Source organism: Podarcis bocagei (genome assembly GCF_964188305.1).
Source record: "Podarcis bocagei genome assembly, chromosome: 6".
NCBI lineage: Eukaryota > Metazoa > Chordata > Lepidosauria > Squamata > Lacertidae > Podarcis > Podarcis bocagei.
The window spans coordinates 22,090,137-22,114,245 of record NC_138130.1 but is presented as its reverse complement, the minus strand read 5'-3'; the positions used below and the strand labels follow the sequence as shown (position 1 = coordinate 22,114,245).

General features: G+C 43.4%; 1 protein-coding gene and 1 long non-coding RNA gene across 2 annotated transcripts in view; one reads left to right on the top strand and one right to left on the bottom strand.

Annotated features, from left to right (window-relative positions):
- Positions 1-3,334: 3,334 nt before the first annotated feature.
- On the bottom strand, positions 3,335-5,088 carry LOC308589532. The gene is made up of 2 exons (XR_014009361.1): positions 4,842-5,088; positions 3,335-3,476 (listed from the first exon to the last, which is right to left on the bottom strand). It is a non-coding gene; the product is annotated as an uncharacterized lncRNA (long non-coding RNA).
- Positions 4,626-24,109, top strand: part of SLC15A1 (solute carrier family 15 member 1) — a 39,519-nt gene continuing 20,035 nt past the window's right edge. The window contains exons 1-8 of the mRNA XM_081198389.1: positions 4,626-4,719; positions 12,780-12,808; positions 14,943-15,027; positions 15,132-15,273; positions 18,540-18,659; positions 19,486-19,585; positions 20,426-20,516; positions 21,858-21,941. Coding sequence (XP_081054515.1) covers positions 4,716-4,719; positions 12,780-12,808; positions 14,943-15,027; positions 15,132-15,273; positions 18,540-18,659; positions 19,486-19,585; positions 20,426-20,516; positions 21,858-21,941 — 655 coding nt within the window. The 5' untranslated portion in view covers positions 4,626-4,715. The remainder of the gene's footprint in view (positions 4,720-12,779; positions 12,809-14,942; positions 15,028-15,131; positions 15,274-18,539; positions 18,660-19,485; positions 19,586-20,425; positions 20,517-21,857; positions 21,942-24,109) is intronic.

Here is a 24,109-nt window from a genome sequence, read left to right as displayed (position 1 = left end):
TAAGTTGCATTGATACGTAAAGTTTAGGACTATGGTTAAGAGTAAGGTAAAGGTACCCCTGACCATTCGGTCCAGTCGTGACCGACTCTGGGGTTGTGGCACTCGCTTTACTGGCCGAGGGAGCTGGCGTACAGCTTCTGGGTCATGTGGCCAGCATGATTAAGCCACTTCTGGCGAACCAGAGCAGCGCACGGAAACGCTGTTTACCTTCCCGCCGGAGTGGTACCTATTTATCTACTTGCACTTTGAACGTGCTTTTGAACTGCTAGGTTGGCAGGGGCAGGGACCGAGCAACGGGAGCTCACCCCGTTGCAGGGATTCGAACCTCCAACTTTCTGATTGGCAAGTCCTAGGCTCTGTGCTTTAACCCACAGCGTCACCCACATCCCATGGTTAAGAGTACCACTGATGAAATCCAGGAGGGAGGAGGCGTTGGGGGGGATGTCGCCAGTAATTATGACATATAGCAATCTAAACCCATATTCTTCTGTTACAGCAATGTTTTCCAGATTAATGATTACACAAGCAATACATTCGAGAACAAGAAGTTGACCCAAGGTTTGTATAGCTTTGTGTGGTGTGAGTATATACATAGGACACTTCCCACCCAACCCACCGCAAGCCTGAAAACAATGCTCCCCTTACAGTATTGAGAGAGAATGTCTGGAAGATGATATATAGATGGTATCTCACACCGGCGAAGTTGGCCAAAATGTATAGATTAAAGAATAAGACATGTTGGAAATGTGGCGAAGTGGGGGGAGACCTTTATCATATGTGGTGGTTATGCAGCAAGGTGAAGGCCTTTTGGGAATTAATCTATAATGAGTTTAAAAAAATATTAAAATATACCTTTCCCAAGAGACCTGAGGCCTTTTTGTTGGGTATAATGGGCAAAGAAATAAAAAGCGAGGACAAAATAATATTCCTCTACGCCACCACAGCTGCAAGAATACTGCTGGCACAAAATTGGAAGTCGGAGGCTATACCTGGCATAAGTGATTGGCAGATTAAAATGGTAAATTACGCCGAGCTGGATAGACTAACAGGCAGGTTACGTGACCAAGATGAACAGAAACTCAAGAAAAATTGGAGTAAATTTTGGAACTATATTGGAATGGATTTATAAGATGATCTGGCGGGGAGAGAAAAACTCTATCAGCGACAATTTTAAGATTAAAAATAAATACGCAACCATGGAATTTATTAGAAACCTACCAAAAGGGTGGAGGGAAGTCAAAGACCTGACAGAGTACAAAACATTTTCTATCTTTATGATTTGGTATGTTTAATTTTTGTGTGTATAAAATGGGAAATGGGAACAACAACTTATATAATGGTTAATCTGTTTGTTATGTAAACTTGTTTGTTTATATATTTTTTTTCTTTTTTTTGTTCTTTATTAAATACGAATAAAAATTTAATGCAAAAAAAAAAAAAAGAAAAGAAAACAATGCTCCCTTCAGGGGAATATGCCAGCATAGCACCTGAAGCTTCAGTTGGGTTTCTTGCTATTTGGGTTTTGTACAAGGTTTGTTTTACATTAAATTTAATGCATAAAGAAATGGTTAAAGGTGTATAAAGAATAAGGGTTAGAAAATAAAAGTAGTATATTGTTAAGGATGAGTTGTTAAACCTCATCAGAGAAAGGCATGTACGACTGAAGTTCTAATCACACTTACCTGGGAGTAAGACCTATTTATTCAGTAGGACTTACTTCTGAGTAGACATAGTTAGAATTGCACTGTAATTGAGCAAAGTCCACAAGTTCCATGTGTGATATCAGTGCCTTTTGCGGATGCTGCCTTCATGTTTTCAAACAGATGAGACTCTTAATCTCAAGGTAATGGGTTCGAGATCCACGTTGGGCAAAAGATTCTTGCATTGCAGGGGTTGGACTAGATTGCTCTCGTGGTCCCTTACAACTCTACATTTCTATGATTCTATGAATCACACTATGTTTCCTATTACAGTGGTGCCTCGCAAGATGAAAATAATCCGTTCCGCGAGTCTCTTCGTCTAGTGGTTTTTTCGTCTTGCGAAGCAACCCTATTAGCGGATTAGCGGATTAGCGCTATTAGCGGTTTAGCGGCTATTAAAGGCTTAGCGGCTTAGCGGCTAAAAGGCTATTAGCGGCTTAGAAAAAGGGGTGGGGGAGCGAAAAAAATTGCAAGACTCGCAAGACGTTTTCGTCTTGCGAAGCAAGCCCATAGGGAAATTTGTCTTGCGAAGCGCATCAAAAAACGGAAAACCCTTTCGTCTAGCGGGTTTTTCGTCTTGCGAGGCATTCGTCTTGCGGGGCACTACTGTACTTCCACAACCAAGTCAGAAGCTTCCTTTAAAAAATAAATAAAAATAAGCAGTGTTTGTGAAGATTCTGTTCTGGCTGCAACAACTTACCAAGACTCAATGTGAGCAAAACATTTTTTTTAAGGGAACCAAAACACTTTCTAGATAACCTGCAGCTTAATCTGCACATGTGTATCCAGAAGCAAACTGCTTCAGAATGCAGACATAATAAGGGCTGCCACCACTTGCCTCCAATCAGCAGAACTTTACTTTGTAGTACATTAAAAGAAATACAGTTTACAACATTGAAGTGGACTCTATTCCATGAAAGCTTATGCCATTATTTTTTTAAGTCAAGGTGCCATAGGGCTCTTTATTGTTTTTCTTGCAGCAGACTACCATGGCTACCCCCTCTGGAAACCTTTACAATATTACTTTTACTACTTATTACAGTTCAGCCATTTTTTTCTTTACTCTGAGACCAGATGTGGCCATTTCTAATGTGAATTAACAGTACTAGGTGCATTTATCTCAAAAGTTAAGTCTCTGTGCGGCTTAAGTTCCCCAGTACAGTGGTACCTCGGGTTACATACGCTTCAGGTTACATACGCTTCAGGTTACAGACTCCGCTAACCCAGAAATAGTACCTTGGGTTAAGAACTGAAATTGTGCTCTGGTGGCGCGGCAGCAGCAGGAGGCCCCATTAGCTAAAGTGGTGCTTCAGGTTAAGAACAGTTTCAGGTTAAGAACGGACCTCCGGAATGAATTAAGTACTTAACCCGAGGTACCACTGTATTTATAATTTTAGCCATAATCTTCAATCCTATGCACATTTGCTTGGGAGTAAGCCCCATGGAACATAGTGGGGCTTACATTTGAAAAAACTTGGGTAGAATTCTGCTGTAGTTTTCCTGTTCTGCAATATTCCTTTTAATGTATTCTATAGGCATCGGAAGACAGGAGTGTCTGGTGTGCTCTGGTCCATGGGGTCACGAAGAGTCGGACACGACTAAACGACTAAACAACAACAACAACAACATAGGCATCGGAATTGCAATTTTATAACAAATTTCCCATAACAAGAAAGTTTAACATCTTAGCCAGACAATGTTTCTTTCAGCCATAACAAGAAAATGTTTGGATCCATCTTCAATGTACAGTATATCCAGTTGTATTAGGATTAATGCCTGAAAATGTAATCCAGAAATGTATTAATAATCAAGGTAAGTTACTATTGACATACGTATGTGCGTATGTGTATGAGAGCTTACCCTACTCTTGTGGTAGTAATTTGTTGTTACTGAAAACAGTTTTTTTATTGTTGAGACCCACCCTGAGACCTTATGGTAAAGTAATTGATATTATTATTATTATTATTATTATTATTATTATTATTATTATTATTAGAGTTAAAGCAGAAAACTCAACTAGTGCCACACACAAATACAAATAATGCAAAGAAATGCTCTTGTATCAAACTATATTGATCTGTTCATATAAATATATAATTCAAGTGCTTAAGTAGATTATATAAATGTCCATCCATTGTTCCTTGGTATCTGCATTTCTTATCAGCTACCTTTTCTTCTGTGTTTGCCCAATGCATTTTCTAGCTCATGTTACTTTCAGGCAGGATGAAAAGCGGAGCTTTTTAAAAAAACAAAAGCTGGCAGGGGGGAGGGCTTTCTATTATCCCCCCAAAAAAATTTATTCGTACATACCTTTTAATCCTTCAGTTTAGTTTCCCTCCCCCCTTCTTAAGTCTCTTCCTCTCTCCTTGCACAAGCACATTTCCCCAGTGTCTCCACCTCCTCCTAAAATATTCCTTTTCTCCATCTTCTAGTTTTTTTTTTGTTTTTTAAACCGTTTCACCTTACTGTATACACCTCCCAAAACCCTTCAGCTCCTACAGCTAAGCACTTCTCTCTCTCTCTCCCTCTCCCATCGGAGTCTCTGCATGACAGGTGGAAATTCAACAGGTCGTGTCCTGGCAGTGCAGTGAGAGGGAGCGATGGCACCTGTTGGGTTTCTACCAGGATGCCAGTCAAGGCCAAGGGAAAAGGTGGCGGCCTCTCTACTCCTGCGAGAGGGACCAAACCTCTTCCTTCCTCTCTGACAGCCTCCCTCCCTCTTTGTGTAACTTAGTGGGTCGGCGAGGTCAACGATGTCTCTGTGGTGATGGGGAAAAGTGGTTCCTCCCTCTCTCCCTCTCTCTCGGGAGCGAGGGCGGCCCATGATCCAGCTTCCTCCCCGCCTACCACCTCCTCAGCTTCCTTGGCCCAGCCAGGTAAGTGGGGGGTAGGACTTGGCGCCGGGCCCAGGGCCAGAGGCTTTAAAGAACAAAACCCCGTCCGCGTCCTCCTTCCCTCCGCAGCGCGCTCTCGCTCGCCTCAGCAGGACCAGCAGTACCATCCGCGGGCGCCCCGATGGGTACGTATGTGGGAAGGGCTGGCGCCAGGCGCTGCAGCCGAAGCACCTGTGTGGGCTGCGCGCGGGAAACGCGCGCAGCCCTGAGGTGACCCCGCTGTTCGTGCGCGCGTCTATATACCCACTTCCCTGGGAGTCCTAATAGGGTAGCCACTCGTCAGGGCTGCAGCTGTCGAGGGCGACGACCTGCCGCGCAGCATCCTCGCCCGCTGCCTGCTCAGCCTCTGCTCAAACACCACAGCCAAGGGGAGCGCAGGCAGAAGAGACGGGCGCTCTCCTTGCCAGGCGAGAGGCGGGAAAGAGCCGTGCGCTCCTGCAAGCTGCACCCGCTGAAATAGCCTTTTCCACACAACCGTCCGAACTGCCGTCTATCAATGCGGGTGCCCGTGCTACCAAGCGCTCCTGCGCGCCCTGAATGAATAAGTTGTCTTTTTCTTCGGGGGGCCTTGAGCACTGAGGGGAAGACTTCCCTCAGGAAAGCTACGAGCGCCGGGTTCTGACTCAGGCCCATTACAGACAGCCTTTCTCAACCTGTGCGTCCCCAGACGTTGTTGAACTACAACTCCCATCGCCCCTAGGTAGCAAGGCCAGAGCTCAGGGAAGATGGGAGTTGAGGGATGATAGGAGTTGTAGTCCAACAACGTCTGGGGACCCACAGGTTGAGCTCTCCCTCTCCCTCCCTTCCCTCCCTCCCTCTTCCAACTTGAATAAAATATTGGGGGGCAGTTAAGCCCCACCTCACATACCACAGTTCAGCCTTTCTCAACCTGTGGATCCCCAGATGTTGTTGAACTACAACTCCCATCAGCCCTAGCTAGCAAGGCCAGAGCTCAGGGATGATGGGAGTTGTAGTCCAACAACATCTGGGGACCCATAGGTTGAGAACCGCTGAAACAGGCCTCTTCTCCCCTCCCCAAGAAAAGGGAGGAGATGCCTCCCCCCTCCCCGCAACTGTATCCCTGACTGATCCACGCTCCCACCCCACCCCAAACAAGAATCCTGGGAACTGTAGTTTGCCAAGCTTTCTGAGAGCTGCAGCCCCGCGAGGGGCCAAACTACGGTTCCCAAGATTCTTTGGGGTGAAGGCGGGAAACGTGTTTGAAATGGTGCATGGGCGCGTTGGTTGAAACCGTGAGAAAAGGTAAAGGGACCCCTGACCATTAGGTCCAGTTGTGGCCAACTCGGGGGTTGCGGTGCTCATCTCGCTTTCTTGGCCAGCATGACTAAGCCGCTTCTGGTGAACCAGAGCAGCGCACGGAAACGCCGTTTACCTTCCCACCAGAGCGGTACCTATTTATCTACTTGCACTTTGACGTGCTTTTGAACTGCTAGGTTGGCAGGAGCAGGGACCAAGCAATGGGAGCTCACCCCATCGCGGGGATTCGAACCGCCGACCTTCTGATCGGCAAGTCCTAGGCTCTGTGGTTTAACCCACAGCACCACCTGCGTCCCACACGAAACCGTGAGAAGGGACTCTCAGATGCCTGGGAGCAGCGCGGAAGTGCCCTGGGGATATTGGGCTGGGGGTGGGGAGAGAAAGAGAGACACCCCACAAAAAAGTTCCTTTCTAAGCAAGCCAGCTCTCAGGTTGTCTGCGGGCAAGCACAGGCTTCCAAGGGCAACGAGAGGAGTTTGCTGGCCTCGGTTGACGCTGGGTTCTCTTCCGATGAGGGTCTGCTCTGCTTTCTAGGCGGCTGAACGGTGCTTTGGAGCCCCCACAAGAACAGCTCAGTCGGTAAAGGTCGTGGTTTTGAGCCCCACGTTGGGCATTGCAGGGGGTTGGACTAGATGACCATCAGGGTACCTTCCAACTCTACAATTCCATGAGTCTAACGTGGTGCCCTCCAGATGTTGCTGGACTACAATTCCCACCATGTTCGGCCATCAAGCATGCTGGCTGTGGCCGAAGGGAGTTGGAAGTCCAGCAATATTTGGAGAGCACCATGCAGTCTAAAGCCAGGCATGCTTCTTAGAGGCCTGGAGACATGGTGGGAGAGGTGGCTTGCGCTTCTGAAATCAAGGACAGCAGCTCCCAAACTGCTTGAATATTGCTGAGGTTTTTTTGGGAGGACCGCTTAATCGCTTATCCGCCTGTTGTAGCAATTGCAATGTGCCATGCCGGACACTCTGTGAATTATAATTGCATTTTTGCTGCCGCTTTCATTTCTTATAGTGTTTTCTTTCGTTGCATTAGCATTCCAAAGACTTTGAATTGTAATGCAATAAAATACAGTTTGAGAAATAAAAGAAGCAGCAACAACAACGCAGTTTAAAAATATATCAATGTGAATATTTAATGAGGACATGTTGCTGAAGAAAGCCTGTGGCCCACAGCTTGGGAACCCCTGGTCTTGCAACTTCCTCTCACATAAGTGGCACCTTTGAAAGATTAACAGGTTTATAACTTTCCCAGATTAGAGTCTGATTCAATGGACTCTGGTCCACAAAGCTCAAAGGCAGAACCACTGCTTCTTATGCAAAGGTTTAGCCCCCAACACTGCTTGTCATTCATCAGTCACTGCAGGCAGTACTGAAAAAGATGGGCCAGTGATCTGGCCCTGATATAGGCAGCTTCCTATTCCTAAACTCATGTCATCATAATCTATTGTCAGTCTTCAAGGTGTCACAACATTCCTTTTCCTTGTATTTACATGGCTCTCTGGCAGCTACTCCCAACTACAGGTTTGCAGTCCCGGTTTTCACCAGAGCTTGGGCGCATCAAGTTTAAACTCACTCTTGCACTTAGAGGCAACAGCCTATAGTGAAATGCAGAAAAGGGGTGTGTCACATCAACATATTTAGGTCATTGGTATTCATGTATTCAGAAGTTCATATGGATACTAAAGAGAGAGCTATTTCTTGTTCCTTTATACTTTCAGTTAAGTGAGTTGTTTTTCTAAAAAGAACAACACAAATACTGATTTGGCATGAAAATGGAAGGGTTAAGTAAATAGCCAACTGAAGAAACTGGGGCTGATGAGCTTGTTGTCCGGCTAATGTGCTGGTCTTAAGATAATTAGCTATTAGTGCATGCAACTGCTACCACCTTTTGCTGGCAGGGCTCCTATGCCCTTAACAGCTGCAAAACAGACTCAGATTAAATGAGTGATACTTGTTTCAGTCACTGTGTTTCCACAGGGAAGGGGTGGAGAATCAGTTTCATTCCTCATCTTTGGAGCAAGTAGCTTTGCCAACTCTCTTGTTGCTGCTCCTTTAAGAGCAGCTAGGCCTCCTGTAATAAATAGGTGGTGATGTTTAGCCATGAAGCAAAAAGGTAAACCTGATGGTTTCTGCATAACAAGACTCTGAGAAAGAGGCCAAAGCAACCTACCTTGTCTTTCTTTCCTTCCCCCACCCCACCCACAAGTTGACAACCCTAGGGGTGAGTTTAGCTTCATTTGACTCCAAAAAGACATCTCACTTGTGTCCAGTGAAGCTTATTCTGACAATGCATGTGGTTTTAGAAGTGCAACTAAATGTCTGAAGGTGTGTTCTTGTGATACATACTTTTTATTATCATTAGTGTTTAAAATATTTTTAATAACATTTTTTAAAAAACAGGTGCAGTGTGTATTTTAAAAACCAGAATGCATACCTTTATGGTGTGTGGCTGTGTATATCCACATGTGCCCAGAGAGAGGTATTTGGACCATATTACTATTGAGTTAAGGCTACAATCTAAATAATACTTTTAAGGCAGGAAGCTCCACTGAACTTAGAGGGACTTACTACAAGTAAGTCCATGTCAAGGAAAGACCTTTATTAGGCCAACCCAAACACCATGATGGGATGCGGGTGGCGCCAGCGGCGTAGCGTGAGTTGTCAGCACCCGGGGCAACGCAAGTAATTTGCGCCCCCTAACCCGGGGCAAGGCAAGTAATTTGCGCCCCCTAACCCGGGGCAACGCAAGTAATTTGCGCCCCCTAACCCGGGGCAAGGCAAGTAATTTGCGCCCCCCCAACCCCTAACCTGTGAGTTGCCGCTGGCGCTGCCGCGCAAACAACGCTGCTTGCCCGGAGGAGGATGGAGGCAGAAGCAGCTGCCGCCTGTGGCTGGGCCGAGGGGATGGCGGCGGCGGCAGGGTGCAGAGGCTGCCCGTGCCCGGCCAGGCGTCGGTGGCGGCGTCGGCGCTGCTGCAGCGGCTGCTCCTCCTGCGAGCAGTGAGCGGAGCGCAGCCACAGCGACGGCGGGGGGCGCGCGCGCTAGGGCACAAGGCTGGCGGTGGCGGCGGGGAGCCCGGCGGAGGAAGGAACTTGTCCCTTCCCTCTGGACTCGCGCCCCCCCAGATGTTGCGCCCGGTGTGGTCGGCACCCCTGGCACCCCCATGCTACGCCACTGGGTGGCGCTGTGGGTTAAACCACAGAGCCTAGGACTTGCTGATCAGAAGGTCGGCGGTTCGAATCCCCACGACGGGGTGAGCTCCCGTTGCTCGGTCCCTGCTCCTGCCAACCTAGCAGTTCAAAAGCACGTCAAAGTGCAAGTAGATAAATAGGTACCGCTCCAGCGGGAAGGTAAACTGTGTTTCCGTGCGCTGCTCTGGTTCGCCAGAAGCGGCTTAGTCATGCTGGCCACGTGACCCGGAAGCTGTACGCCGGCTCCCTTGGCCAATAAAGCGAGATGAGCGCCGCAACCCCAGAGTCAGCCACGACCGGACCTAATGGTCAGGGGTCCCTTTACCTTTACCTTTAAACACTATGATGTAGTGTCCAAGTTTTTGAGTTCTCCAGAACTGTTAATCAGACTAGATGGTAAACAAAGCATGGTGGGGATTGAAACTTTTGCAATAACATCATGAATCTGCATCTAATCAGAGTCTTAAAAGAGAAGGTAGGAGAAGGTAGTAAACATTTAAATCAGGCTCTTTTAGGTACCAGACACCAAGGCTTACTGAGAAGAGGCATGGCAAACCTGATCAGCATCTCCTGAGGGTGGAGGATGCCTGCTTTTATTGTCTCCATCCTTAGGTGAAACTGCAACTTCCTTGCTAATTGTAACAGGAATAAAGAGAAACTAGGCAGTCTTAATATTAACCAAGTTAGAAATTAGTTTTTTCTGACCTTGGTAACAGTGAACTCTATGCCATTGCTATTCCCTTTGTAGCTAATTCTATCCATTTGCACAGGAATACTTAAATCCATCCTGTATTTCCCATATCGGTGCAGCAGTGTTGCACTGATTCATATTGTGCATGTTCAAATATTGACACTTCCATTTGCAAGTGCAGAAAAGGCCATTCACCCCAGAGGCAAACTGTTCATCTGTGGTAAAGATGGAAACTGGCAATCAGTGATGTATCTTTCCTTTGGACACAGGAACAAACTTTTGTTTTGTTGTTTTAAGTAGAAGAGGTGATTGTGTGCTTGAAACATTTATTGTGCATTTAGGTCCCATTATCTGAAAATCAGAATTTGCCTGATAGGATGCTCAGGAGTGATTAAGCACCATCAGTTTTGCATTATCACTCAAGTGTGTTCCAGCTGTTTGTTTTTATCAGTTTTTGCAAATTCGTGCAAAAGCTGGTTCTTGCATCTATGAAGGGATGTACAGAACTACCTCATCATGGACCAAATGAGATGGAAACATAATAGCAGTTTTTCCAATGGGCACAATGGAGTGGAAGTCTGAGTAGGTCCTTAGTCCCACCAAGTATTTTTTTCATTTTTTCTTCTTCTGTGTTATGTCTGAAGATTAGCTAACAGTACTGCCAGTTGTTTATGAACTCTGGACCACATGTTAATAGCTGCAATAGCTTTCTCTTATGGCCAAGAATATAGCTGTGATAGAAATATGCTTATTTCACAAATCAGGATGCTAAAGTACAAATCCTTCTTGTTCTAGAGTCTTATCTACAAGATAATGAAGCTGGGTACATAGTAGCACAATAAGTGCTGACATTAGTCATGCAAACTTTTAAAAGCCTGAGGTGACATATACTTTAATTTCTTTATTCCCATGATATTTACAATGGGCAAACTTAGCCGGAAGTTGAAAAACTTCTTTTCAGATGTTGGACTATAACTCCCATTATCCCCAATGAGTATTGGAGCCTAATGCCATCTGGAGTGCCACAGGTTCGCTACCCTGCTTTAGGGGTCTCACTTTCCGGAAGCAAAGAAGTCATTCTGTCACAGGTACATATTACCTGTACTTAAGCCATTGGAATACTAGGGGCAAATTCATCACCGCTAATTAATGAAAACCCATTGTTTGATTCCAGTGGTACTTAACTGCTACCATTAGTTGGATTAGGGCCAATGCATGGCAAGAGATAGCAATGATAAGAAACTGCACAGTGTCCCGTACAAGGCTATATAATTAATTGTGCATATCTCTGAAGCAGCAAGGATAAAAAGGGGAGACCATTCCTTGGAGCAGACCACTCCTGGAAGGGCAAGTTTGGAATAAAAATAAAAATGGAATAAAAATGTAGCTTTAAAATTCCAGAATTGAAAAAGTGCTTAGGGCAACCAAATTTGACTATTGCGTTCCAAGTATCACACATTAAATGTGAAAAGTGCATCATAATCTGTGTGCTGAGTGTCCACACAACCATCTTCTTTTAATTTAATTTAATTTTTAATTAAATTTTATTATGTCAAAACACCTTTATTTCCCATCCCCTGTGGACTAAGCAGATGAGACCAATAGTGGGTCCAACAGTCAAGAAGGGAAGTGAGGGGCAGATGGGGCTCATCAACCTGGGAAGGTAGCCCAAAATCAGAAACAACAACATCAACAACGCTGATCAACTATCTCTTCTTTAAAATTGAAATCCCTAACATAAACAAACAAATTAAAGGTTTAATGAAAATAGGGAAGGGTGGGAGCACTGCAGTTGGAATGAAAGCAGAGAGCATTGCACATATGATGACTACTTACATTGCATTAGCAGGTCAGGAAGACCAATCACATCTGTTCTCCAGTCTCTGTAACTCCTGTTTTAAAATGGGATATCTTTTATTGACAACCCCAGTAGATTCTACTGGGCACCATTTCAGATATTGGAGTGGAGTTGCAGGGGGGTGAGTCTCAAGCAAATTGGTAAATTCACAAGGCTGATATTTGGTTACGTACAAAATTAAACGGTGGGAATTCAGTCTTGGTTAAGAATTTTGTATGTATGTGCTTATACCTCTTAATAAATATTGGAATATGAGCTTGGCATAAATACTTGCACATTTTTTTAAGGCAAAGAGATTTTGAGCTCTTGATCATGCCTGCCTGCTATATCTTTATAATAGTGAGTAAATGTGGAAACCACAGTGAGTTGGTTGAAGGGAGAGATAGAGAGGATTACTTAGAGTTGATCAGTGGTGGATCACATTCAAAAGTGTGTGTGCTTTTTTGCTGTGTAGGAATACTACACATAAATCTGCTGTGCGCTCCACATATTTTACAAGATTAATGTGTGAATTATGAGCGAATCTACTTATAATAGACCTCTACATCTTTTAATCTTTTACACCTTTTTATACTATCATATGGGATGCGGGTGGCGCTGTGGGTTAAACCACAGAGCCTAGAGCTTGCCAATCAGAAGGTTGGCGGTTTGAATCCCCGCGACGGGGTGAGCTCCCATTTCTCGGCCCCTGCTTCTGCGAACCTAGCAGTTCGAAAGCACATCAAAGTGCAAGTAGATAAATAGGTACCTCTCTGGCAGGAAGGTAAACGGCGTTTCCGTGCGCTGCTCTGGTTCGCCAGAAGTGGCTTAGTCATGCTGGCCACATGACCCGGAAGCTGTACACCAGCTCCCTCGGCCAATAAAGCGATGAGCACCGCAACCCCAGAGTCGGCCACGACTGGACCTAATGGTCAGGGGTCCCTTTACCTTTACCTTTATCCTATCATATGGAACCTGTGGCTAGATGGCATTTATTATACTTCATGCATTTCATAGGCCCTTAATTTCATATTTGGTCCTTATGTCTCTATATAAAAATGTGGCTTAAATCCAATTTCCTCAACAGTAAATTAAAATAATGTGTGTTCATTCTACTATTAAATTTATTCAGGCTACTTATTGCTTTTTCTCCACCATTCCCCTCACCCCTGTCTCATTGCAGAGAAAAATACAGGACCTCGAAGCCGTTCGGTAAGTGCTTGTGCTGCACAATTTGGCAGCTTTAGTTTGGGTGGGTTGTGTATGTGCATGTGTTGCGAGTACACTTGAATTTTGCCTAGAACACGTCTAGAAAGTCTTAAGTAACTTAGATTCTTTTTTTTAAATCAACTGCTTCCATCACTATTTCCCATTACTACTAATATGATTTATAAAGCTCCTTGCTCATGTCTCCAGTACTGCAAGAGTGAGTGGCAAGCACAGATAAGATGCTGTTCTTGGTGACTGCTCCACATATCTGCAGTTCTCTTCAATTAAACATTTGCTGACATTTAAGCACAATGCTCTCCTAGAAGCAATAGAACACATCTTAAAAAACCTTAATGGAATAAGGAAAGGTTGAATGACCCGGATATGTGTTATGTACTGAGTTGAATAGGATCCAAAATGCAGCAGCCTGATTGGTCCTAGAACAATGCAGCAGTATGATTGGTCCACAGGAGCCACCCAATCCAGCTCCAGGTAGAAGTGAATCCACAACCTGATTGGCCTACAGGAGAATCCCGGAATTAGCCAATCACGTGCAGCCCATTGTGTAAATAATGTATATAAAGCAGATATTGTGGGGGAACTTCCATTCCTCCTCACCACTATGAGCTGAATAAAGAGCATGAAATCCACTCTCGACTCCTAGTATATTTCAGTATGTTTAACCTGGAAAAAAGGAGACTGAGAGGAGATATGATAGCCATCTTCCAGCATCTCAAGGGCTGTCACATGGAAGATGGAGCAAGCTTGTTTTCTCCTGCTCTGGAGGGTAGGAAATGAATGGAAAAGGCTACTTAGAACCATACAAACAGAGCAGCAACCACAAATCTAAACTGTATTTATTAGATGAGCATGTCACGATCTTTTCCTATGAAGTTCGGAGCAGCATGTGTAGGTACAGTAGTTTGTTTCCCATCCAGCTGCTCCCTAGGCCTCTAGGCCAGCCTTGCTCCAGGGATGAAACTGCACCTCACACTTTCACATCATTTTCTGGGCCCTGCCCACACGTTTTTCATATTAATGGATGAGGAACGACGCTCTGACAATTCCTGACAGCCAATACCTGTTCAGCTTATCAGTTAATGTTTAAGCAATGCAATCATTGTCTGATGTACCAGAATTTCTGGAAACATGATTGTATTGATGCAAGCTTGTAACTGCTTTGATGTTTCATGTTTGGCCCAGGCTTACCCATGCAAAGCCTAACATGTACATTGGCACGTGGCCTTAGAAAGTATCATGAAAATTATGGGTGTGGCAAAACAGGGGATCCTCCAGTTGTTTACACAATGTGGCATTTAAATATTTAATTTTTAAAAAGCAGTCACAGTATTTTATAGGTAGAAAAATTGTCTTATATTTTTCCATCAATTAGTATTCTGTAGCTGATCTTTAAAAAAAAAAAAAAAAACCAACACAAAACAATTACCGGGGCTGTCAAGGGAGGAATTGCATTATTTTTCCAACAAGCAAAATACTTGCCCACAGATTCCAGCAAAAAGTACATTCTCTTAGCACAATCTAGCTCTGAGTTGGACACGTTCAGGCCTATTGAAATAATTTTTAAAAGGCCTTAGTATACTTAATCAATGGGTTTGATTGGAGCCTCAATCATTAGTTTATCCAGAATGCCTGACATCAGCCCTACATCTCTGGGCAGCAGCCAATGGGCTGGTGCCTGCCGCTCTCCCCACCCCCTGTCTTCCCCTTTAGAAGATTATCTGGGTCTGGGGGCTGCCATCTTCATTTCCCACAATGGGCTACAATGTGGGAAATTAACATGGCTGCTCTTGGACTCAGTGGCCTGATGCTGACCCAAGGTCACCTGGAGGAGGTCCACTTAGGTCCCAAGGTCACCTGGAGGAGGTCCACTTAGGTGGGTCCACTCAAACTTGGACTCTGCTCTCCAAAGAGAACAAGGCCTAAGAAGTGTGTGAGTGAAAGAATCCATATTTTCTGTTTGTTGCAGAAATAGGTGTGGGTTGTGTTGTTCTTGTTTGCTCTCCAGCCAAATCTGTTATGTTGTTCCGCTGTGATATTATGTATTTCATTCGCCACCTCTCCCATGAAATGTCCTAATTATTCAAGCTAATCTTCTTTTGATTTTCTGTTCCATCAGCCCGGTTGCTTTGGCTACCCGCTCAGCATCTTCTTCATAGTCATCAATGAATTCTGCGAAAGATTCTCCTACTATGGAATGCGAGGTGATTTTTGCCTTTACTTCTGCTTGATGCTTGTGGATATAATGACAGAGCGCTTTCTCCCCTCCATCCTTTCCCTAATTACTCTCCTTGTTTTCTTTCCATAGCTGTGCTTGTGCTCTACTTCAAGTATTTTCTCAACTGGAACGACAATCTTGCTACAGCCATTTACCACACATTTGTTGCCCTCTGCTACCTCACACCTATCCTTGGAGCGCTTGTAGCTGATTCCTGGCTGGGAAAGTTCAAGTGAGTGCAATTTAGAATACCAGAATAATTCTGCGGAAGACGCATCTGAATTGCGTGAAGAGAGTCAAGCTGTTTCATTCGAAGGGGCATTACTTAAAAGAACTCTGGGCACAGAGGCCTGTGACATTGCTTTATATAAAATGTACACATATTAATTTATATGTATAGATGCCTGTAGGCAAATTAATGGGGTGAGTAGCTGGGGTCCCACCAGCTTTCTGGTGTCAGCAGTTCGAATCTGTGTGACAGGGTGAGCTCCTGTTGTTATGTCCCAGCTTCTGCCAACCTAGCAGTTCGAAAGCATGCCCGGGCCAAGTAGATAAATAGGTACCACTGTGGTGGGAAGGTAAACGGCGTTTCTGTGCTCCCTGGCTTCCGTCATGGTGTCCCTTTGTGTGAGAAGCAGTTTAGTCATGCTGGTCACATGACCCGAAAAGCTAGCTGTGGACAAAATTTTCAGTTCCTCGGCCTGAAAAGCAACATGAGCGCTGCACCCTATAGTCGCCTTTGACTGGACTTAACTATGTAGGGGTCCTTTACCTTTTTACCTTTTTACATATACACACATGTCTGAAAGATGGGGAAAGGAGCTTTTTTGGAGCTAACAAAAGCTTTGGCCTAATACTAAGATGAAGTAGAGCTTCTACTTCTCCCTGTTAACCTCCAGGCAGATGCTGTGCGCTAATGACAACAGCAAGGCAGGCAGAAATCCACCAAATCTACCTCTCCTTGGGTTGAAGACAATGAGATTGAATTTCTGTCTGTTTTGCTTCTATAAAGATGTAGGCATTGGCCTGGGCACATCATTCTAAGCTGTCATGTAGATGTGCAGATATGCAGGCTTCCATAGAGGAGATGGCAGCTGCTTTTACTTTTTCCTGGATGTTTTGCTGCTGCACTGAGCGAAGCCATGGCTTAACAGGCTGCATACACAGTAATCAATTTCCAGCACAAAAATGTAGCTTTCCTCAAATTTTAAATCATTCATGTTTGCCCTCAACGTGTTGCTTTTAATGTAGGTCGATTCTAGAACCTGCCATTCACAAGGGTTGGTGTGATTACTCAATACACAGTTTGAAAACCCTCCCCTTGATTAGGTTATCTATGTTTTTTCCTCTGTTCCCCAAGTGAATGATGCAGGACATGGGGGTTGTGATCTTAGTATATGCCGATGCTGCATGTATTTGTTTTCAAAAGGACACACTGGGGCAGTGTAGATGCAATCTGCTATGAGCTTGTATTTTCAGAATGAAACCAGTTTCTCAAGGAGCACTTTTCATGGGCAAAAATATGCAATGGAATTTAGATTGCATTTGTACTGCATAGAAAAAACCCCAAAAACTGCTCTATCTCCATTGATTCGATAATGAATGTATATATGTAGCCTTAGTGTGTTGTCTGAAACCAGACTAGCTATGAGTTCTTTTAACTAGGGTTGGTCTTATTGTTGATGGCTTGTGGTTTATCCAGGGCACCTAAACCACAAGCCTAGATTCAGACAATGCGCCAAACCATGGCTTAGTTTGGCAGAATGACCGAGAAGCAGTAAGGTGGCTGAAACCTTGAGTCCTGAAGGCTGCATGCATAGTTTGGATTAGCATGGCATGTAAACTAGGCCAATGTGTATTTTTTTTAAAAGTTAAGCTTTGTTTTCTTTTCTTTCCTACATGGAAATGAAATTATGTAAGCTTTGAAGACTTATGAGACTAGTTACCTAGTAGTTAATAGTATTTGTAAAACCTTTTTATAAGTTCCACATTTCAGCTTGCAACTCAGACATGTATCATTCTTGGTTTTGTGCATTTGGGATGTGTCATCATCCTTTTGTTTTACTTATAAAATGTATTAGCTTAGTTTATTTTTTAAAAGTGCTATCTATCATCTATCTATATCTATGTATCTTATACAAATAGAAACTGAAGTGTAGATTGCCAAACAATTGTATCGGAGAGAGGATGTGTACAAGAGCTTGTTAACTATTATAATGAGTATCAGGCAGGTTGGCCACAACAATTAAGAAATGTTCAGGTCTTATGTTGCCAGTCCCTGCTCGGTTTTACCCTGTGTGAGTAGGAGCATGCCTTGAAGTTCCTCTCTACTCAGTTAGACTGGGCGTTCCAGTTTTGTGGGAGAGAGTAGATGCCATGGGTGATACCTGTTGCATGTAAAAATTGGACAGCGCCAATTACGTAAGGTGCAATACGTTGTAGGTCATGCTGTCATTACTGTAGCATTGAATAACCTACAAATAATAATCAGCACATTTTTCTATCCCTTTTTCCAACATGATGACTCACCTTGGTCAGGAAAAGGGCTGTAGCTCAGTGGTAGAACACATTGCATGCAGAAGGTCCCAGGTTAAGTTCTATGCTTCTCCAGGAAAGACTAGGAAAACCTGGAGAGGCGATGTCAGTCGGTGTTGTCAAGTCAACACGAAGCTAGATGGACCATAAGGCACATTCCAATCTTCCTGAAATGTTTTCCTGAGAAAAGAAGTTTCTCTTCCTGAATGCTGTGTTTTGCATTTTCTTTTTGAGCTAGCTATATGATAGTACTTTTCCTACCTTCTGCTAAGTATGATTGCTTAGTAAATCCCTAGATGTTTTTCTTTTAACTGAAGAAAATTGCAATGCAGCAAATCCAATCTGAAAGCAGGAAACGGGTTTTGCACAGAGGCCTACTGCTCTGGGTGCATAGAAATTTTGAGTCCCAGGGATATGCATAGGCATGATTATTACAATTTGTATAGCAAACACAGTTGCTACACATACGTTGCTGCTGTCCTTAGTGAAACCATAATGCAGGAGCAGGACCCTAGTGCTCTCCAGATATGGTTGCACTACAACTTCCATCATCCTTGATCATTGGGCAGGCTGACTGGGTCTGATAGGACTTGGAGTCCAAGCACATCTGGAGGGCCACCCCCTGCGTTAAACTGTGGAATTACCCTTAGTTGGAGCTAAACCCCATTGAAATCAACTGGACTTACTTTTGAGCAGATGTTGATAGGACTGAGCAGTTAATTGTTCACCGTACTTTACATATTTGGTATATTGTCTTCACATACAGAGCAAAATAGGATACTGAGCATGGAAGTAGTGCAGCAAACAAATGTTGAACAGACATGGAGTGCTCATGTTCAACAACAACATGCTCACCTCCTTGTTGTCATGCTTTAGTTGTCTAAGCAAAATGCAGCATATTCAAGAAAGATAAAGGGATTGTGTCATTAAAAATACATCTTTTGTCTGCTTTCTTCATAACAGGACCATTGTTTCCCTGTCGATTGTGTACACAATTGGGCAAGCGGTCTTGTCGGTAGGCTCCATACATGATTTGCTGGATCAAGACGGGGATGGTCGTGTAGATAACGTTGCAATTCCCATGTAAGTTGCAGCTGTTACTTCTGCTCTCCTTGTAAGTGCAAATTGGAATCGAGTGGTTCAATGTACCCACAAACCCTCTGTTTACTGTGATTTGAACTGTTGCAGCCTTTGTTCCTTTCTTTGCATAACCATATGACTCCTATCACATGGCAAAGTCCAAGGAGCTTTATTTTGCTATCTCAATAAAACTGCAGCTATCCTTTGGAGGAAGTGTTTCAATTATCATATTTTGTTCGTGCCTTGAAAACTGCGTGAGACATGTTGTTTTTGGTGTAGAACTTTTGTAATCTCCGCAATCCTGTCAGATAATCCTGTCACCTGCTTGAAAAATAATTGCATATGCCTGAAAACTTATTGCCAGATACACAACATGGAGATTCAGTTGAAAACTAACTTTAACTTTTGCCCCTTGAGGCATCATATGTCAGCAGAAGTTCTCTTGTCAGAGTAGAGACATACAAAAGGAGGAAAAACTGGTGCGTTCAACGAATCAGCAACAGCAAACCAGAGAACAATATGGGTCAGCATTATTAGGTCGTGACTCAAGGAGCTCAGGCATAGAGCCTTCTGTGCTAGGCCCCAGATCTACTGTCTCTTCACCCTATATATCTGTATACTTATGGAGAAGCTCAGCATGCTCATATTTACCTCTGTTACATGTGATTGCTTTGCATTTGGATTGCCTACTAGCATACAACCCAGTTTCTTAAAAGAGCAATCTTTGCTGTGAGCATATTTGTATATTTAAAATAGTTGTAGCATACCCAGGGACCTTATGGTGAAGGGTGAAACAACAACAACTATTAATCTATTTCTGCTATTGCAGTGCTTTCTCTATGGTTGGTTTGATCCTTATTGCTTTTGGAACTGGAGGAATCAAGCCTTGTGTAGCAGCCTTTGGTGGAGACCAGTTTGAGGATCATCAGGTAAGAAGTTCCAGAGGCGAGGCACTTAATTGGGCTTTGTTTTTATTTGGAGGAAGGTCACTAAAGGCTTATTGGCGTTTTGTAATTTATTTACAAACATACTGGTTGAGCCACATCAGATCTCCAGAGATAGGCAGCTCCGCAAAGGCACTTTCCAGAGCTTGCCTTCTCATTGTTTCATCTAAAACTCATATCTGAAAATGTTTCTGCTGGTTTTTTCCACTTACACCTACCTTGTCCTCTCCATCTCGCTGGAGTATTGCTGTGCAGGAGGAGAAGGAATGAAGATGAGAAATTTTCTCCAACCATTTCCTAACCTAGTTCCCTGTAATTTCCCTAACATAAGACGTGGGCAGTTCTACCAACGGCTATTATGGAGTATCAGTTTGTAGTCATTATGGTTCCATTAACCCTGTCCTGTCCAAATAATAATAATCCACCCAAGTCACAACACTAAATTGAAATGTAGAATTTGCTTCTTAAAATCTATCATGGTGGTTTTGCAAAAGTATGTTTTATTTATAGCAGCCCTGTATGTATGCATGTATGCATGTATGTATGTATGTATGTATGTGTGTATACAAACAAGCAAGCAGACAAACAAATACACACACACACATACAGAATCACACACATGTACAGATGGACATTTGTCTCCTGAGACAGACAGATGCCAGCATATATGAGCATATACTGTAAAAACTAAAGCCCACACAGTCAAGCACTTGGTCATTATTCTCTGACCATTAGCTGAATTAGCAATTACTTTGCACTTTGTGCTTTTCCAAAAATAGGCTTCCAAAAAGATATTTTACACTAATGTTCTCCTTTGTATTTCAGGAAAAACAAAGAAATAGGTTCTTCTCTATATTCTACCTGTCCATTAATGCTGGAAGCCTTCTTTCTACTATAATCACACCAATTCTTAGAGGTAAAAATTGCTTTTCTAATTAATGTGTGTGTGTGAGAATATTAACCAACCAACATCAGAGTCAGGGTTCTAAGGGTGTGTCCAGACTGCTACTGCCGTAATTACTTGAATGTAATTTACACTTTTTTTTTGCCAAATTACGTCACGAAAATTAGGGTGTGCATTGGATTTGATGGCACCTTTACATTCGCCAGATAATACTTTTTGGGTTTCAAGGTTTTGAAAACTGAGGTGCGCATTAGATTTGATGGCTAGATTAGATTCGCATAAATATGGTATTTTCAGATGGGATTCAATCACATACCACCAAATTCAGGTTGTGCAAGTATAAAGTTCCCTACAAATTTAGACTTTTAGCGATAAGGAAAGTGATGGCACTGGAAAACGTGAGATAACTTGCTTGACACAATGTCATCTAACCTCCCCAAAAAAACAAATCAAGGTGAATTCCCAATAAATAGTCCATGTTGTCTAACCTCCCTAGAAACTTTGCACAGCAAACAGGTTGTCTGTGAGCAGCCTTAAGAAATGATGGCAAGGAGACTGGGCAAAAGTGTACACAAAAGTTTCAGTGGTGCCATTTAGTGATGACACAGCAGGAGTTAGGCCATTGTGTTATTGGTAGGATTATTCCTTAGAAGCATCCCTGCCTCTGGCCCATTCACTGAGCTGCATGAACAGAATTCCACTGCTGCTTCCTTTCTACAATTCCTTATCTCCACCCCACCACCCAAAAAGACATTTTAGGAGGGTGAAGGGACTGCCTAGCAAGTGTGTGGTTCAGCATGGAGATTTGTGAGGCGTAAAATGGAGACACACCTCTTTTGTCGGGCGAAGATCTTGTTCCACTTCTGCAGGGTCCTGTTGGATCCAAGCCAACGGCTCCGTGTAGTAAGGAGACCACCATTAGCAACATTTAAAAGGGCCTATGCATGGCAGAGGTACAAATCTTTTGGCTGGGGAAAAAGAGGATAACTTGCCAGTGTTAGTAGTATCAACATTATGGTTTTGTAAACATAAAGTCATTGTGCCAAATGTTCATAAAATACAGGGCTTTCCCCCTCAATGTAATCCTGAATATATATTGAAGACCATGCTTCCATACTTCACTGAGAATCTCTACTCTCTCCCATACAAATCTGAAATGAGACTCCTCCTGAGAAATATCTATAGTGGTTACTCTGAATATGTGTGAGAAAATAGATAGATAGATAGATAGATAGATAGATAGATAGATAGATAGACAGACAGACAGAGGTAGATGGGTAAAATGTAGCCTACAGAGGCTTCTGCTCAAGGAAAGAGTCATGATAATATATACTGTTTATTTATTCGATTTAGGGGTGGAATGTGGAATTCACGTCAGACAAAAATGTTACCCTCTCGCATTCGGCGTTCCTGCTATACTAATGGCTGTTGCACTGTGTAAGTCAAATGCTTTTTCGTTTTCCACTTACCTGTCGTATTTGCTTTAACTCTCATTTGCTGCATTTTGTTGCAGTCTAGGTTCCAGAGGGAGCAATTGTGCTCTTTCTTCATTGATTTTTAACGTTTTTTTACCTGCAGGCTGGCAAGGGTAGGATGGACAATGACAGGAATATAATTGCACTGCAATTTTGAAAAAGAGGGTTTTTTTAAAAAAGAAAAAATGTAGTAGCACTATTAAAATAGAAATATCAGAAATGGGATGCAATCTCTCTGTTGATCATCAGGTCAGATTTACTTAGAGTAGACCCACTGAATTTAATGGACATGGCTTATGTCCATTCCAGTGGGTTTATTCTGAGTAGAACTTAGCTGGATAGAACCCATAGGTTTTCTGGTACCCACTTCCTTGTTTCATCCTATCTGGATCAGCTGTGTATAACCTATGGAAATGCAAGTTGCCTACGTCCATGCAAGCCTTATTTTAGACCCAGCTCTGAAATTGGCAGGCTCCCACATCTTTTCCACAGCTAAAGTAAAAGCAACTGGACCACTTTCTCGACAGAAAGGATTAGCAACTCCCTTATCTTCCCATCTGCATAGGTCTTCCTCATCAGATTGCAGCCTTAGTCTGTAATATGAGGGCTGTTCCTCCAGTGAGGCAGTGCTCAGTAGACTGTAAACTTTTTGTAACTTTTAGAGAGCAAACCCTAACATTACACTAGGTTCTGGAACAGCATGCCAGGAATCTGCTGTTCTTAAATTAATGTTTGGGAAGCTGTCAGACTTAGTAGGAGGAATGTGGTGTTGACGAAGGAGTGGGTGGGAGAGAGGAGATAAGAACTGGGGTGGCTAAAAATGAAACGTGTGTCGTTGGGAAGGAATATCATGCTATGTTGAACTGAGAGGAGATGGGGAAAGAGTTAGCAAACAAAAACAGCTGTAAAGAAAGTGGAAGGATGACAAGGATAGGACTTTATTTGAAGGGGGGAAAGGGTGTTAGAAGGGTGTGTGGCCAGTCCTACATCCTCAGGGGCACACATTCGCTCTTTGCTTCATCAACCCAGGTAGTGGTGGTTGGTGCCTATTGGTATTGGTTGGGTACAAGGTGGGGAGACCAACAGCAGGTGGCGCTACAGCCAACAAGAAGCAGAGGCAACTAATTACAGTTTTGTCTACATCCTCCTCTCTGCTTAATTCTGCAAGGGCCACACGGAGCTGGAAGCAGTGCCACCCCTTAGACTAGTTGTAAGAAGGCAGGTTGAGGTTAGTGGTCCCATTCGCTCTAATGAACCAACCTCCACTGAATCCAGATACTAGTCACAAGGCCTGATGCTTTGTGCTGCCAGTGGAGACCTAAACATCTGTATTTTGCAATGGTATCTCTTGCTGATGCTTACGGGCAGTTACAGTGTCATCCTGTGTGAAGCTTTTGGTGGAGAAATGAGTTAGATGTCAATGGGGAGGAACTCCTTTGCCATAGCTCCTACCTGAGCTAAGTTGTGAAAGTATTAAACTCTGAACGCTGTGATTTTTGTACTAGATCTTAAAGTGACTTCGTCAGCCGTTATGAAAATTTGATTTACCAGACTGCCTTTTGGCACTTGAAAATTTGTCCCTGTCAAAGTGTTACAGTCGAAACGTTGTTACATATCTTTCCCTCTATTGTAATTTGCACAGGAATATAAGTTATTGTTTTATTTCCTCAATACATTATTTTCACCTCATATGATATGAATTCTACATATTAGTTTTAATGACAGATTCCAACCCTAAGATAAAGGGCTCCTCCCCCTCCCTGTAACCATCAACATTAGGTTACAATTATTAAAAGGAAGATGAGTTCAAATTGTTTGCATTTAACTATTTTTGATTGTGTATGGGTTTTGTAATACTCTCATGTTCAGTCTGTGTGCATGTATTTTTGTGTGCAGTGCCAGCTCTTACTTTCTTCCTCTCTCTGTTTCTTGCTGTAGTTTCTCTTGATAACCTACACTGTTTATGTTTATGTTTATGGTCTGTGGACCAAATAAACTTAGTGTAATGTACATTCTGTGTCCAGGGCAGCTGTTTATCAGCTCTATCTGGTACGCAGGCTGAGACCCTATCTGCCCGCAGACTGTCTCGCCAGAGTGGTACATGCTCTAGTTATCTCCTGCTTGGACTAC